General features: G+C 41.2%; 1 protein-coding gene across 7 annotated transcripts in view; it reads right to left on the reverse strand.

Annotated features, from left to right (window-relative positions):
* The window catches only part of LOC111264427 (uncharacterized), a 49,089-nt gene extending 32,740 nt beyond the window's left edge, over positions 1-16,349 (reverse strand). For 4 of the 7 annotated variants that reach the window (XM_022840341.2, XM_022840334.2, XM_022840333.2 and 1 more), the window contains exon 1: positions 12,577-14,982. In XM_022840341.2, coding sequence (XP_022696076.1) covers positions 12,577-12,679 — 103 coding nt within the window. In that variant the 5' untranslated portion in view covers positions 12,680-14,982. Of the gene's footprint in view, positions 1-3,809; positions 4,067-12,576; positions 14,983-16,131 lie in introns of those variants that run through there. The other 3 variants (XM_022840339.2, XM_022840336.2, XM_022840340.2) reach the window with 3 other exon arrangements.
* Positions 16,350-17,683: the final 1,334 nt, after the last annotated feature.

A 17,683-nucleotide genomic window follows, 5' to 3' on the forward strand; every position in this document is an offset into this window, starting at 1 on the left:
CTTTGGGTATCTGTAACATAGATTTCGCGTAGACTAAAATCGTCAAAAGGTACGCTAGTCGCTTCCATCTATGCACATGTAAAGATGACGAGATGCGAAAAAGCTCATGATTCAAGCACCGAATGACTAAATCACCCTTTTTTGTTTACTTATGGCTAGTATTTTATGCATCCCGAGTGCATCGGGTTAAAACCACTAGACTTGCTCACCTGCAGCTCGAAACATATATAATAATAATAATACATAGATGCGCCTGCATGTCAGCTACGGCACGCCCGAAAAATAAAAATGATTATGGTCTACCGTCGTACCCGTGTGACCTAGTGAATTTCCTTCTGTAACTGACATAAAAGTAAATGATGATTGAGAGCTAGTTTTGACAATGTTATCCTTGTCTCGCTTGCAGCTCAGTCGTAATGGATAAAATGCCTATGAAAGAGGCCAAGGCCCACTTGCCGAGACCAAATATTTGTGTTTCCCTTTAAAAGGTAGAAGTTTAACAAGAGCTGAAAACCATTCCTTTGCGCTTTTTGGGACTAATATAGTTCGTTAGAGATCAAAAGCCATATTGATGCCTCGCTAGAATGACAGCCCCAACATGATGAGGTTCTCGCGTTTTTATCTTCGCCGCGTCTACAAAAACAACTTCGTGCAAAACATTCAGGAGCGTTGCTGAAGTACGGGCAAAAGTCGGTGTAAAAGTGGCCAAGCGAAATGTTGCGCGAAGCATCTCTCTGCGGTGGAACATTATGAAAATTGCGTGACAGGAAGTAGCATGCCAGTTCGAAAATCAATGAACTTGAAAAAATAGGTGGAACAATAACAGCGCTGGCTGGACCAATTGTACCTATTAAAATACCCAGTGTCGAAAAGTACTGTCGATTTTAGAACCTGTACAGACGGTCATAACGATAGCAGCGGTATGGCTCTATGTCAAATTTGTATTGTAATTATCAATTGAAGAGCAGTTACTCGACTGAAAATGCCGAGTTTATAGTACAGTGACTTTTTTTACTGGTACATAATGAAATCTACTGTCGCAGCGTATACTTTGACTCGGTTTCTGACCGCTTATTTTCGGCTTTTGACCACCGTTTGATAAGAAAATACTAATCGGACACGTACACCTTGAGTACGAACATTAGCATGACTATTGGAAAGCCATTGTGTTCGCATTAATAGTGAATTAACGTTGTATCGCCTCGTGTGGTGGAGTTACGACCAGTTCCAATTTTCGTTTTGTTACCGTACAAAAACAGGGCCAAATATGGTTATGATCGCCAAAGGTGAAGACGATTTTAGGGTGGCTATGACATTTTTCCTTTTGCCAGTACTCCACGGGCAAATACGTAACACTTACCCGCCCAGTGGTTGTTTCGCGGAGTGTGGCCTATCGCGACGTAATAATTTACCACTTTTATAGAAGATAGTGCACACAAAGCGCCAATACAGTTCACAGAAAAACGCGCATTTAAGGTGTGTATATATATATGGAATATATCAGATAGACAGTATGGCGTGCTTCTTCGCCCTTTTCTTTTACGGAATATCGGTAAGTTACCAATGGAGACCCTTCTCCGTATCGATTTATAGGCTCAAATAATCATATGATCGGCTACGCTCCCTGCTACCTGTACACTACTGTAGTAAGTGTCTACTGCAAAAGTGTTTGGCTCGAAGCGGGGTGTACTCAAAAGTCGCTCAGTTCCTACGATTTGTTACTTTGCGGTAAAGAAATATAGCAGTAGTCTTCCATACCAACCCATGTCACTTGTGCGTAGCAGTGCTGATTTTAGCTAGTGAGGGTAGTGTAATGAAGACGCGATTGAACAATGCCGTAGCTATGATTACGTGCGCTCAGTGAGCCCGTTTTATCGACCAGCCGTGAACGTCATAAGCACACCTCAACAAACCTCAGGAAGTGGTGAACGAGCTACAATCAGCCTTTCGATTTCCCAGTTTCCAATTACGCAAAACTCCATGTTAACCTCTTCCACTGCACAACAATCAGCTGGAAACTAACTTACTTTCGAAAATACGCCATAATTGTCAAGGCTTATTGCATAAATAATTCGGCCGGCCGGAAAAATTAGCGAATTTTAGTTGGCCTAATTGGCCTAATTATTTATGCAGGAATTTAAAGTAAACTGTGCGTCGACCGGGATCAGCGAACCAATTAAAGTAACGACTTAGTATTTAACTAGAAGGAACAGGAAATTGCACTAAAACTGTTTCATCATTCAGAATATTAGTTTGTTATCTTGGAGCTAGCCCAGGAAGCATAGCCACGAGCACAGCTGTTCCATTACTAAGGTTCGAAAAGTGCATATGGGCAGGTTTGTACAGCCAGATATCGTTGAGTCAATATCCATATTTCGATCGAGCGAAAAAAAATTGCTTTTATTAGCATCGTAGCGTCGGAAGCTGCTATGCTGACAACCGAAACGTAACTCACATCCACACTTCGAGATTAAAAATGAAACGGTGAAGGCTAAGGGTACGTCCTTTAAAACTGCCCCTGTCCATATCAAGACGCAGTGACAGTTCGGACTATGTACGGTACACTGTGTACAATGCATTATACATTTAATTAGTACTTAGATTTGTTTAGGTACATAATGATTTTTGGAGCACAATCCTAAAGTTTGAGGTGTGATAATGGTCGATGATGAAACTGTAGAGTCTATCTATTGAAATAGTTTTGTAGAATCCATGTAAATACATGGCGGGATATTTGAAAAAATGGGTATGCCGCTTCGTCGCTTTGTATTTTTATCGAAATCAGCTACCTAACTTGAATTTGTGAAAAATCTATGGAAGGTTGTTTTGGAAGCAGTACAATGGTCTTCCTGCGTCCAAGAGGTCTCTTACAGATTACCTACCTTTATCTGCTACATACGAGTGTACACCATCGTATACAGATGATAACTTTGGTGCTTAATATAATGCAGCCGATTTTCGACTTGTGGTTCGCATATTTTTGTTTACACGGCAAGTTCTGTCAGGCGACACGTGTAAAATCGAGTTCGTGGGATCAGCATCCGTTTATATGTTAAGAGAACGGGCCAATTAAGATACACCGAAATAAACAAAACAACAGGGCTTAGTTTCGCGTTTGATCGAGCATTCTACTATTGCTTATGTGTTCATTCCAAAGGTGGAAAAGTTAAATTCTTAATTGTATAGCCCGCCACTCGATTGCCTAGTACCAACCTCTTATTCAGAGAAGCTATTATTCACCGTTTGCCTCTACAGTACCATATATACTATTCAACTAAATATGTAAGTTAGTTTCGAATATCCTAACCCGACCTCAAAGCGTAACACGGAAGACTCTATTTAGTATCAATGGTTTCAAAAATAAAACGGAATACTTACAATACTGAAGAGTACACCTTAATAATGTAATTTAGGCCGAACGCAAAACTTACATGTAGATTGTCGAATTTAAAAGAAATTTACGCTTTTAATAATTTTGCTTTTCTTATCGAATACACATCAAAAAAGAGACTGATTTTTCTTCAATTCTATACGGCCCATTGAGCAAAATTTGTTGTAGTATACTTATCTGAATTAACGATACTCCTGTTCCAGCTATAATTTTACTTCTAGCTTAAAGGTAATTTACGTCAATTTTGAAACAATCTCCTTTTGGGCGACATAGTTTCACAAGTTGTCTAAAAAGGGGGTGCCACTTACAGGTATGTATAAAGGAGCCTGAAAGACTCTGGCTATAGAGAGGCCCAGTGGGTAGGCACCTAGACGTAGACAACTATGCTTAACAGTAAAATTGCTGCACCGCTACTTACTTCTGTCGAAAAAAGCCGCCAAAGGGCAGGTGGATGTGCCGCTCATATGATTATTTCTTCTCAGCAGAGAACGAATTTTTATATTACCAAATCAGGCCAATCGTGACGGACACGGGTGGTATTAGTAATGCAGTAAAGAGAGAAAGGTACAGATCCTTAAAAAGGTCAGGTTCAGAATCGCATAGTAGAACTCACTGATGTACAGGCAAAGGGAAAAATGCCCGTATTAGAGGAACACCACAGAAATCGGCGATTACCTAAAAGATAAACGTGACGAATCAGGCAATGCTACACTCGAATATTGCAAAATGCGTTCAGCTTAGAGATTCATAGGAAAATTTAGCCTTGACAAAAAGAAGAATCTTAATTACCCTTATTGGTAGTTTGCTTTTTTGCCATTGTAGATGGCTTGTGAGAAATTGGCTAGCTATTTCCGTGGTTCTTCTAATCCATAGATTCTGACAGATCGGGCAAGAGCTACAGTTAAATTGAACTGTACAGCCAGCCAGCCAACCATATGGAGTTTACGGTTATATTTACGGCCTGCTTACGTTTCATATAACTAGTTCTTCGCTAGAGGTATACCCCAAACAACTGCTAACAATAATATAATTTCCAAACGTTGTCAAGGTAAATGAGTGCAAGAAACTCGGTTCCTAGATTAGACTGTAGCGTACGTTGTACATCAGCAGACATCGTCTTTTTTACTAAACTACCACACATTGTAGTCTGCTTATTCAAAGTTAGAATGCTTGTTGTTTCAGCCAACGCATAATTTACGCAAGATTATTCTTTATAAGTCACTTTCTCTATATCCGCAAGTTGTGTAATTGCCGGACTTTCTAGCCATCTTCAACCCGAGGCCTAGCTATGCAAACTATAACAACAAAAGCATTGAAGGCAGACGTAGGCCATGCTAAACATTGAAGCCTAATGTTAGCCTCAACTGCCCTGCGCAAAGGTCTCCTTACTAAAAACTCTTCCAAGAATTGCGATATTCTAAAGTGTATTGTTTTTAAGTTCGCCTAAAACACCCGTAAGGATCAACAAAAGCAACACGCTTCGCAACAATAGGCTAAAAAGACAAATCGATCGCATACACGATTTATCTGAAAGTGTCGTATACGTAATTTTCCACATGCAGAAGTTACTTTCTTATCATAAAGTTTGATTCACCCTATTTTGTTAATGTGGACTTAATCACTGGATCAGGCGCGGGCGTGTGTTACTAGTAAAAGAGTACATTCCAAAGATACCTCCATTACTTAATCAGATGGCGATGTTGGATATATTTAGCTGCATCCTACCAACAATACGGTTTAGCACGAAGTTAATGAAATGATCACTGGGCGATAAATGGCACTCAATTAAAGACTGTCCACGGTGTTTCGATTCGTATGCTCAAAATACTAAGCCTAGAACTAGCAGCGACACAATTATCTTGGGCCGACAAGAGCCCGTCTGATGGAGTGCCTAACGGCGATACTGGATGTAAAACTCCAGAGATAGGGAACCGACAAGGGTAAACGTTCTAAAATAACAGAATTCGTCCGCTCCGGCAACTTTAATAGGCAACGGAATCATTTCCCGCCAGTCCAGCTTCAGCAGCTGTGATATTAGCTACGATGCTGGTACACAAATAATTGAAGCGGTAGTATTAGCAAGAACAGAGTGCAAATAACCAACAAGCCTTTTCTGTCTCAGCCACCTCCTTAACCGTGCATACCACCATAACTGTTAGCGCATCGGTGGCACTAAATACTCGACACGCTTCGCCGTGTCAAACTTGGTTAGACAATATACTATCCGAGCACTGAATGTGGTTAGTACATATTCTTCTGTTTATTTGGACGATTTCACCTTTCGACGACATCAAGACCGCAGACTGCTCTGTTGGGACTGAGATGCGGTGATGCCTGTGGAACCGAGGCTGAACTCGACGAGGTCTCCTTCATCCACCGACCTCTGTGTATCGTTTCGGCTGGTAAATGTATTGAAGTGGAAATCGTAGCAGCAGAACACTCATCCCGATAAAGTTATTGCATAGGGTGGATCGGCTGAGTACACGACTGAGCTGTCCTCCTTCCTTCTCCCCTAACTTCTAGATGTGTTCAGTCTGAAACTGCTACGAAACTTGCAGTTACTACTGCTGCTGCAGTGAAACATCAAATTATTGGTAAGCTCAAACAGGTGTTGCTAGTAGTATTGCGTTGTGATGGGGTAGGAGAGCAATGACAGAGGGTGGCAACGTTGTGGGTCGCGAAGGTGAAACCGAAATTTTGATGTGCAAAATGTAACATCGAAAACGACGGCGTCACAGAAGAGAAAGGTAAAGTAGTATGATCATTAGCATTTGCAGGGAATTGCGAATTAAGAAACTCAAGTAGAACTCATTGTGCGAAATAAAATAGGGCATGGAAGATGCATATGAATTAAGTATATAAACATGAATATGATATCAGTCAGTGATAGCTTCGCGCGGTCGCAAAAATACATGTGTTTCGGGTTCTAATTGTTTTTAGTAAGCGAATCGGGACCACATTTCAAGCTCTGCTTTTGTGACCTTTGAAACCTGCTTAAATCGACTGACAGAGTAGATGACAGTGCAACCCTAGGGTACAATATTCTGTGGACATTTCACGCCCGCTTTTAGCAGTCCATTTGCATGCACGGATGTATTGGTCGCCTCGCACCTAAAATTTGTCGTACCACAAAACTCAAGTTCAATCTCTTAAAACCGCAGGACTTCCTCTCGCAAATAACTTTCAAGCCTGTCCATGCTTCAACAAGTCCTTCCCAGTTATTGTGTAGGGACGAACAATACATGTCGGACCCGTGTGGTACGGTAATGCAGAATTCTTCCGCCGATGGATCTTGCTGCGAAAAATCAAAAAAGGGCATTGACGCTTAGCAGCACATGTCGCGCTCATCACTCAACATTCATAATGGTCGTCGTATGATATTATAATTTAATTAAACCATGGTAAGAAAAGGAACTATTGGTAGCCATCGATAGTAAATTTGGAAGTAAAACATTAATCGTGGCCGCTACTACACAAGGCAAGGTTCACTGTAGGATGCGAACTGGATTTACATATTTAATACGCGTAAAAAATGCTAGGCTTAGTCTTAGGTTGTACTATACCTACCATACTATTTAATGACTTATATAATCTTGCCTTAAAAGATTGACAGGATCGCTCACACTGCCCCTAAATGGGAACTCTGGTATTCGTATAATTTCAGAATAATCATAACGATAATCGATTAGATAACAAAACGCAACATTGTATTCTCGGACATGCAAATATTTCTCTTCAAAACGGGTAAATAGGGGCAAACTTAGCGGCGTAAATGATCTTTAAGATCCGTGTGTTTATAGAGCAACGTAATCTGTTTTCGGCCGCTGAGGTGTGTTTTCCATCATTAAAGCTCGATTTCAGAAAATATCTATGCGTATCCGCGCAGCGTCACATGATGTTATGCAAGGGGTTTTATCTGCTAAAATATATGCATGTTTGGATAATCTGATTAGTAATGGTCCTTTTAATTAACGCGTCAGTCATACCTTTGAAAAGCGCCATCAAACGCATACGCAGGGTTACAGTATCCGTTTGTATTCAATGTGTGTACGCCCACACACTCCATTAACACCTACAATCATATGATATTTTGTTTTACAGCTAGTTGTTGCCTTTAGCTACGATTCGTAGGGTGCTTAGAGGCGGACAGACTTTGAAGGCTAAAAAGCCGCAAGAGCTACCCATAGTCGCAAGAGGTCACTGCCTTAAGGTCTGAGTGGTGAGGGAAATGACTGCAGACGCGTCGCTGCACGTTTGAGCGACTTCTACTTCCATCATACGTCCTTTGCGTATTTTTGCAGAAGGACCATGAATATTTCCGCCATGGTTTACATGCACTAACACGTCCGATGCGACCAGCAGTATTCGAATCTAGTAAGTTTTTTTGGGATTAACGTACAAGCATCGACTAGGACCGCTTGGGAGCGCAACGCTAGCTTATTACAGCACAGGGTACTGTAGTTTATTTATCTAAACGCAAATTATATAAGTGTAAATTTGAACAAGTGACTCATTCATCAGAACAGAGATGCCCATAGTTACTACCTAGACGATTTAGATTCCCTCTGTTTTCTCAGCAGTGACAGACTACTTTTGGGCCACGCAAATCAGATAGTTATTTACTTCATTTTTCATCTGCTATTTATAGCACACCCTCAAACGTTGACCCTTAAGTTCTAGCCAAAGCCGAATTCATTTCTCCTATCCGTGCTTCTCCGCAATGTGTAATTTGCCCCTTTGCTTTACCCCGGGCGTCTAGTCATGTGCATATAGTAAAGTGCGCGTAAACTGCAGAGCGGTCTGAGAAGATGATGGGTCACACGTCCTCGCTCAACAAAGGTAAAAAGCCGTCGAGCCCAGCTCGCTAAGCAAACGCTTAGCAGCAGTATTGTGACACTGGCGTCGAAAAGTAGCGCTCCGAACACTCTAAACTTTCGTCGTATCTCTCCCTCGTGCTGTGAGACAACTATTTCGAGATGTTAAACGACCCATTTGCTCTTCTCGATGCACCGGATGCAATGCACCAGCTGACATTATACATCCGATGCATATATAAAGCCCTCATGAGTTCATAGGTAAAGGCTGGGGGTGGAAAATGCGCTCACATTGGTTTTAGAACCACGGGATGGACTGATAAGGTTCATTTCGCGACCCCCTGAAATGCGGTTAGAAAATTACTACCGGTCATCATCCTCATTCAATGTAAATATTGTCACAGCAACCTCGAACCGCAGTTCATGTCTGAACTGTGACTACGCGCTGTATACAGGATTTGCAGGATGCGGCGCCTGTTAACAGGCCCAGTCCATATTTACTCTATCCATCGAGAGTAAACTAGGTAGATGGATAGCACATATATTACCTTATACGGATCACCATTGTGCGCTTAGGACATAAATGGGACCTTTTGCTTTTGTTTTTTCAGGAAGCTGAAAACTAACTCATTATGCAAATTAGGCTTCATAGGTGAAGTATTCATCTGGTACTGTGGAATCTTCATCAACTAAATGCTGCACCACGTATCGTTGCGCCTCGATCTGGAATTAAATCTAGAGCACTGTCGGACCTGGACAGAGGCCGCCACTGTGCTTAAAACTCTTAGGCTAAGGAATAGTACAATGAGGAAGAGAGATACACAGTAGGTAACTAAAGGCATCAAAGGATTTATAACGTTTTCCTATGCTATTGAACATATTATTTTTAGTGGAAAAGAAAGGTGCACGTCATCTAAGCTGGAATCGAAAATCTGCTGTTTTACGTTTGTGAAATATGTTTATTTGTTGATAATGGTAGACTGGCGAATACAATACTGTGTGCATGTTGCACTCAAAACGATGCCTTATCAAACTAACAAATTAACATTATTCAAACGTAATCTTTCCTGATGAAGCGCCGATAAAAGAAGATAAGCGGCGGTGGTGGTGAAAAATGAGACAAATTTAAGAACACAAAACTTGACATTGTTCTTTAAACGTTTGTTGTACTGTTATCCGAGGCGCTTCAGCTTGTCTCAATAAAAGTGTTTATGAGATTTGTTCGCGCGCGAATGTCTGATTTGAAAATGACCGATAATACATATCCTACTTCCTATGACAGCAGCGAATTCGACCTGTCCCTTTTCACAACAGAACAAGCTATGAATTCAGTTATATGCAGCAGGCCTGTGTGTAGCGCATGCTTTGATATCCGGCTGGCTTGCCTCGTCGATAATAACGCACTCCATTAACAATGAATGCCTACAAAAGCTTATTGAAGATTAGTGGGGGCGCTACAGCTGGCAGGCCGCGCAAGACTTGTTTGCTCGTTTTGCTTGTAGTATACTTTGCTTAAGCCCTTTTATCGTCCTGGATATTCGTTTGAACCCTGCAAAATAAATGCTCTGCTTTTTCTTGCTAAGTGCATTAGTTTAAGTATAAGACCCCAATAGTTGAAATATATTGCCATATTCTATGTGCGTTCTAATACTACAACAATAAGATACTGGTCATACGGATTGGCTTTACATTTTCCCGTTGAAAACGGAAATACGCTCTAACAATAAGGACCAATGATATGTCCTGCCTGCACAAATTATGCTTGCCTAGTGCCGTCACGCTTTTAAATTTCTTAGAACATCTCGCTCGTGTTTTGAGAGAATCAAAACTGCAAAACAAACTTTATCAACAAATAAACAATTGGTAAGATAAGCAGATTCAGAGGTGCTCAAGTGCTACGTCCATTCTTAGAACAGCTTGTAAACTGTCACTCAGCAGTTGGCTGTTGAACGTTCTCAAGCGCACCGTACGGCGATACCACTGAATCTCCAATTCTGCAATCAGCTTAGTTATCGTTCCTCCATAATCGTATCGAAGTGATACAGTTAAACACAGACAGGTGCTTACAGCTGTGGGCCGCTGATCGGTGGAACCCAGGAGTTAAAGATGGACGCGGTTCGCCTAAACCCATCACAGCATCTCAACGCCAGTCAACTTGATGACAACAGAGAAGCAATTGTGCAGATGTGCTGAAGTTAGCGCTGAGGCTAACGAAATGTGCATTGACTCGGTCGAAGGCCGATGGTCGGCCAGTCGTAGAGGCACGACCGGAACATGTGCTCAGTGTTATAACGAAGATGCTTGGCTCTTTTGCGGGCTAAATACTGTTTTGCCATGCATATTGTGTCTACATACTGCAAAGTAAAAGCGACCAGATAGTTACACTTGATTATAATTATGGGTTACCTAAGCTGTGGTAGTGTACGTAATAGTCACTAACAGATCAAAATGAAAACGCCATTAATTTAGATCCCTACAATGCTCGTTGCCTTCTTAGTATCGATTGGAGTAGAATCGCTGCTGAAAAATCGAAGCGATCGCATACTAATAAACAAAACTATCTTTCTATACTCAATAGTGAAATCTAGTTATAGTATAAATTAAACCGATAGATTTACTTTGTAGAAATGTCGTATGAGGAAAATTGCATAGCTCCATCTGAACCATATGCAGTATACAAACACTTTTATTTCGGGCTTTTGGCTGTCTTAACGCGACACCTCTAGCTAGATTAGAAGTTGTCACCGATCGTCTCAGAATGGCCCGTGTGGGTTCCCGCTTCAATAAACCCAGTGAGCTCTAATCAAAAAGTGTCTATAATTAGATGAGTCATAATGCTACACTTAATTGTAACTTATGAATAGAATTCCGACGAGTTTTTGCGCCCACTCTAGGCGAATGTTTAAAATCCGAAGCCTTCAAGTGCAGTTAGACCTACTGAAAAAAAAATAATTTGCTACTTGAGATGAAAAGCGATAGAGTCTACGGGTTAATGTCTTTTGTTGTAATCCCAAGGTAAAGGTAGGTGCAGAAGGGTTCTATATTACAATCTAGTACGTCTAGTTAGACGCTAACCGTCTTCCCAATTAGTTAGTCAAGCCAAACTACTCGTAAAGCAATCCGTCGCCAAAGACGTGCATGTAAGTAACAGGGTAAATACCATGGGGGAGTTCTTAATTGACAAACGTAAATCTTCGAGAACCCCTATAAATACATTGCTTTACAGCTTCGACTAGAATTCCTCACGTGACTTTTTTATAACAACGTAGTTACAAGAGTATAGATAACCTTTAAAACGGCTATATTAGGTATTTTATATGTAAACAGGCCAATAAGTTATTTCGTTTAATATAGAGGAAAGGCCAAAGCCTGTATGATAACACAACCGATGATGCCTCAGGCATAATAGATGAACATAAGTCAGATGCTCTCGCTCTTATTCGGTCTTACGACCGCCAAAAAACTATGATACGAAGTTATCATTTAAGCGACACGCTATATCGCTGAGTAAAACCTTCGTCGAAGTTTTTGTTTGCAAATGCACAGACAGGATCTTTTGCAAACGAGGTAAAACAAATAATGTTTCTGTAGCAAATATTAACTCTGCCTAGACAATAGGTATAAATACAACCCATTGAACATACCACATGAAAAATTGGCTATATATATTTTTTTTTCTATTAGATTGTTTCCTATTATCGTGTGTGTAACTAACAGAACTAACTTTTCACTTGTGAGATATGGACAAGTAGCTTCTTCTGGAAAACTACGTGAACAGCAAGAAAAGCGGACAAATGTTTACTATGACGAGCACATCCGTTAAGTTCCAATCAAATTACCTATTCCTTCGCAGAATGTAGAGGAAATGCCTGCAACATTGTCTCAGGCCGGTGCATGATGATCCAGTTTGTCGATACATATAGATTTATGCTTCTCTACGCATTTCCGCTGTGATGCGAGTCTTTCAAATATGCACATAAATGTGAGCAAGAAGATGCACAGGCTGCCGTCATTTTAGGCCATCTTCGGCGTTAAGGATCTAGCTCGTACGCAGATGATGTTTCTTGTTGTATACAGATATTGCTATAACTTTTCTAAAATGCTTCTCTAGAAACTGGTGCTCTAGCGATGTTTATCTTACCTAGCTTACTAAAAGGCAACATTAAGTAAATGTTTAATGTTTAAACAAATTTCGTTGCTTTGTCGTGTTTTAAAATAAATATTAGCTGTTATATTTAATAGTGGCGACGAGGAATTCTCTTTGTCTGTTTTTGTCTTTGAATAAATGACCAAGTATAGCGTAGGGCAAGGATTATCCATCGATTTACGGCCTATGCTCTCTCAGCTACCGTTTATTAGCTGGCGACCTACCTGTAGAATTGCAGATTAGCGTTGCAGCTATCCCAATACAAAATAATTGCAATTGAAGGCTTCCTCCGTCCCGTCCTGTTCTCAGTTGCCGTTTACTATCCATAAAGACCTTTGATGTTATAACGGCAGAGTTTTCGCACGGGCGCTCAATAGGCCGAGCTCTACGATACGAGTGTCGTAGGCGCTCGATTAAAGACCTTCTCGTCTTTCCGCGCTCCCGTGTCGGTGTTAGTTTCAACCTCAATTCGTAAGCTTTCGTTTCTGGTGGATTTCAAACGTTAAGGTGCTGAACTGCTTTCCCTATGCCTGTAGACACTGAATCCCATCCTCCTGTCATGACGCTGACGTTGCTGCGGACCCGGTAAAAGAGGGAGAGTTCCGCTTGTTTTCACAAACTAGCTACCAAGGTTCTTCTTTCCTCCGTTACCTCTTTATGCTGGATAGTACCCCTCTTCTGTGTCTGCGCACGCCGGGCGTGTCACTGTGCGTCCGTCTCAATTATCACGTTGACAGCCGCAGCCAGTACTCGGTTTTTTCGCCCGCACAACGTGCCAGAAAGACACGACTGATCAAGCAACCACAATAGCTATATGAACTCTTCTTCTGGCAGACACAAGTTGCCTGAACGATCAAACGCGGCACATGCAGAGCCTATTATGGTTGAAGTTACACACAAACGAAATGCAATGATAGCAGCAACACAGACTATCGTTGCAGCTGTAATAAATACAGTTTTGTTTCCATATAGTCCAATCAGTCGATCTACGAGACAGCACAAAAAAGTCAGTAGTCAACCCGTAGAGGCAATGTTTTACGACAATAACGTTCTTTTAGCTAACAAATGTTACTGAAACAAACCGACAGCGTGATGGCCCGTATCACGTATTTCCCAGATACGAGTAACGCACTGGTGCGAAACGATGTCCCGAACTTTGCGGAAGGATACACCTTCGAGGTTGAGTAGAATGCGAGTTTAATAGGACAGATTGGCTGACCGACAACTCACGGATGCTGTTGAAAATATTCGCCTGAATCAAATCGATCAGCAGGTTCTCGAGATGTCGCCCTAGGAATATAAACATAGAGTAATCTATGAGAAGTATTTTTCCTTCTGTACAGGTTACTAAGTACAGTGGCAGTTCTTTCTAATAACACGCCTTAAGAACTGTGTCGAGTAAAAGCTATTAGAGTGTGCTTGCTTTTTGCCCCTCTGATATTACTGAGCCCCTAGACTGCTCAACTAGTCCAATAAATATTTTGCCTTTTGTGATGTACAGCCTTCTTTTTTTTTTTTCACTACAACTTAATCTTCAGATGGCGACATTCCCGCCGAAATTGGAGTTCGTAATGAGGTTGATTTCATTCAGGTTCATACGCTTGCTTTAACGGTACGGTCTATACCAAGTAGACTGTGGCGCCACCTTGGTCGTATGGGGACTTCTCATCCCTGTCACACGCAAGGCCAGTCACGTCGTTCCCACGCTGCACATCATATCAAACAGAGCATTACGGGAAAAGCGGTTCAATGAACCGGTCAGTGTTGGACTTTTAGCCTTCAATTTGAACACCGCAGTAGTTCTTTACATACTATATAATATACAGATTTATACTATACAGAGATTTTATACAGTTCTATAGCGCCTTGCTTAGCGTCATTCCTCGAGCTCGGTACAGTTTGTTGCCGTTTGTTTTGTTGTTACTACTATTGACAGCCACACTTGCTTCGAAAGTTTTCTATTTTCTGTCTCAACGGAGAAAACTGACTAGTTATCAAACTCGACGCTTATCCTTCGTTGAAATCTTTTTTTTTTTATCCTAGATCGAACTCATCTGATTGTTACCACAAAGTCTTGGACCGTGAAATTCAACCACTATAAACGCCTACTGCATTGATCGCACGACACACCAATACAACATGTTGGACGTCCGGCTACTGACCAAACGGGATGTCGCAATCTCTATCCTTTACGACAGTCGGTCTTTTTTCACCGTTGCTCAGCCAGCGTGTCCGCATGTGTCACACTCATCTTCCGTTATCCTCATCATTTTCGCATGCTTCTGTTTACAAGACGCGTCTGAGTCAATTGAAAGCGCCGAATCCGTGGCCAAATCGCCGGTCAAGTCGACTCGCTGAGGTAGATCTACTCAGCCTCAGTTACTTCTTCAGTTAGTTGTTGTTGCTGGTTCGACCGTGTTGTTCAGGTAACTGCGTGTCGATCTGAACGGATAGCCGAAACCTACATTGCCTTGGTCCTCTCGAACGTTCGTATTCCTCTCCTTTTTTTGGAGCCTTCGCTGGTTCGCTGCCTCGGTCTCCGTTAGCCTAAGGGTTGTGGCGGGCTTTTGCTTGATGCCTGCGGCTGTCTTGTTGAAGGTCTGCTTGAGTGTCTGTATGTTTGTCTCTGGGCATGTGAGCCTGTGTGGGTGAGCGAATCTAGGGGAAAGGAGGTTTGAATAAGCCAAACGAGAGAAAGGGAAACGCGCTAACAGTACGAACGAAGCAGTGAGAGCGGTGCACCCCGCCGACTACGCTTATGAGCATTCTAGCCGGCCTTGGGCCACCGTCTACTACTTATCCACGAACGACTGCAGACGTCTACAATTCTATGAAAACGGCAACGTGCTATGTAGATAACAAACTTTCCAGCCAGAATTAAACTCCCTATATCTTTCCTACTTTGGTGCTAGCCACGGCAACCCCAAATAGAGTTCGCCAACAGTAAACGTAGTACAGAAATGGGAGCGAATATATCTAATAGCGTATACAACACTTACTATTATAACGTAATTAAACAGTACTAAAACACGGAAATTATGGGAGATAAACGTATCTTTGTATAGCCCCGGGGCTCAATAGAAGAAGGTGAGGATGGAGTTCTTCGTTTTCTCAGAGACACTAACAGGATACATACGGACATGCAAAAATACATAAAAATGGTCTATAGGGCCATGTCGATGGCTCAATCGAGGACTAGATGCGGTTCGTAGAGTCTGTTTTTTTATATAGACCTTTTGCTAGCAGTCCAGGGTAAATGGAGATATTCTGACAAGTTCATGCTGTCTAGAACAAGGTATTAATATGAATATGTCGTTCGTAAGCTTTTGAAACTCTGGCGCCACGTGCTGGTGATTGTATAATGTAGGAAGCAAAGATGATCGGAGCAATGACTAATATACTATCTTAGAGAACGCAACGAATAAAAAATATTACCCGATATAGCTTAGGCGTTTGCATATCCTTTCCAGTTTCAGGAAAATGTCCACCGACATTAATAAGCTATCGTTTACGAAGCAAACCTAGTAGTGCGAGCTCACAAGTACGCGCTTGAAAACTTTGGAAACGATGTATTTTAGTCTGCCTTATAGACATTATGCCTAAAAATGAGTCAAAGCATAAGGACTATTAAGCCACTGTGTATTTAACAACTACGACTTACTGATCATAAGCAAGCAGCATAAGTAAAAGAAATCAACTTTAGTTAAAGCCAACCTTTCATTTTATCAGTTAATTAGGATATATAATCATGAAACGGATGAGTTTACATAATACTCAACGTTTTGAATGATCTTTGACGTTTGAATGATTGACAGGGCTTCATTGACGAGGTGACAAACAACCGGCTCGTCGAGTGCTCTCGAAAGTTCGCGTTTCACAAGAACACCGTTATCACATCTGCCTTAGAATGCTCCCAAAATAATTGCAGATAGCACGCGTATAGAGGCGAGTTCATCACCAGTAGAAGATGGCACAGTGATCCTCACTCCGCAATAGAAGTGAGTGCAAAAAAGATTTTATGGGAATTTAACCTAGAAAGGGTTGTCTCTCCCAGGCGGGAGTGATTTGTGATTAAATGGCTGTTGCATTGTAACCACTTAATAGCCAAATCGCACGTAGCCAACACGATTGCGCATTTGATGTTTATGTTAGAGTTCTCTAACCGACCTCTGTCTTACCGCGCGGTAAGTTAAGGTATTATCATTGTTATAGATAAAGGTTATTTTATAACTTGTTAGTGATTCTGTTTTTGTTTAATATCAACGTTTTTCACTTCAATTTTTAAGTCATACACTAATTGCCAACAATGTATTTTAGCGACGAAACATTACTTGGCTGTATAATGCATTTTTTGGTGTCTTACTTAGATTTAGTAGCAATCTTAGGAAACTGGCTGTTTTAAGACCGTTAAGAGATACAAAACATAAGCAAAAAGTGAAAAACACAAGGCTAAATTGAAATAGAAAGAGAAACTCAAAAGAACCCCATTTTCCAAGTTCTAAACAAAATCCTTCAAAAATAACGTGTGAACTATTTAGATGGCTTGTTCAGACTTACGGAAAGCGTTCTGTTGCAGTTCTCAGAGATCATTCTGGCAGTAAGCAACGGGAGGACGTCCACTCGACGCTACTACTAGTTTTAAATGTAAAGTGTCAAAAAGTGGCTCGTTCTTCTATAATCAATAATAAACCGACTCTTTCAAGATAGGTAAATACTTATATCACAATTAGATTTAACCAGCTTGAGACTTACGAACTATTTCAAACGGGAGTAAGTCATTGATACTCTTACTAAGAGAAACGGTTCTCGTTTCTTCCCTGATCTCGTAGTAGCATGTGCTTATGCAATACCGGAAACGCTGCTAAGTTACTTTTTAACGTTTAACGTCATTTGCTGACCAAAAAACTGCCGACAGTAAGAACGTTGCTCGGGCTTGCCATTAGCAAGCCAACATTTCGTCGGTTAAGATGTTGTCTCCTTTGGTAACACAAAGTTGCAACTTATATAAGCGTATTGCCTAGACAGTTACAGGTTCAAGATGCACTCTTAGGAAAAAAGTAGATAGAATACAATTAGTTCTTTCACAGCAGTCGCACGACGTATAAGTGTCAATGAAGCTTCGTAAAGGCAGGGAACAAAAGACCGCATGATGCTTTAAACGTACAGTACTTTAGACATAATTTTTCATGGGAAATCAGCCTGAAAGACGTAAATGCATGTTTATCTTTTAAATATGAAACACGTATATATATGTATGTGTGTGTATATTCAGCACTTCGGGTTGAACCACTAAGACCGAACAACTATGGGTCATTACATTTTCTGCTTTTA

This window comes from Varroa jacobsoni, unplaced genomic scaffold (assembly GCF_002532875.2).
Source record: "Varroa jacobsoni isolate VJ856 unplaced genomic scaffold, vjacob_1.0 scaffold_858, whole genome shotgun sequence".
NCBI classification, from domain to species: domain Eukaryota; kingdom Metazoa; phylum Arthropoda; class Arachnida; order Mesostigmata; family Varroidae; genus Varroa; species Varroa jacobsoni.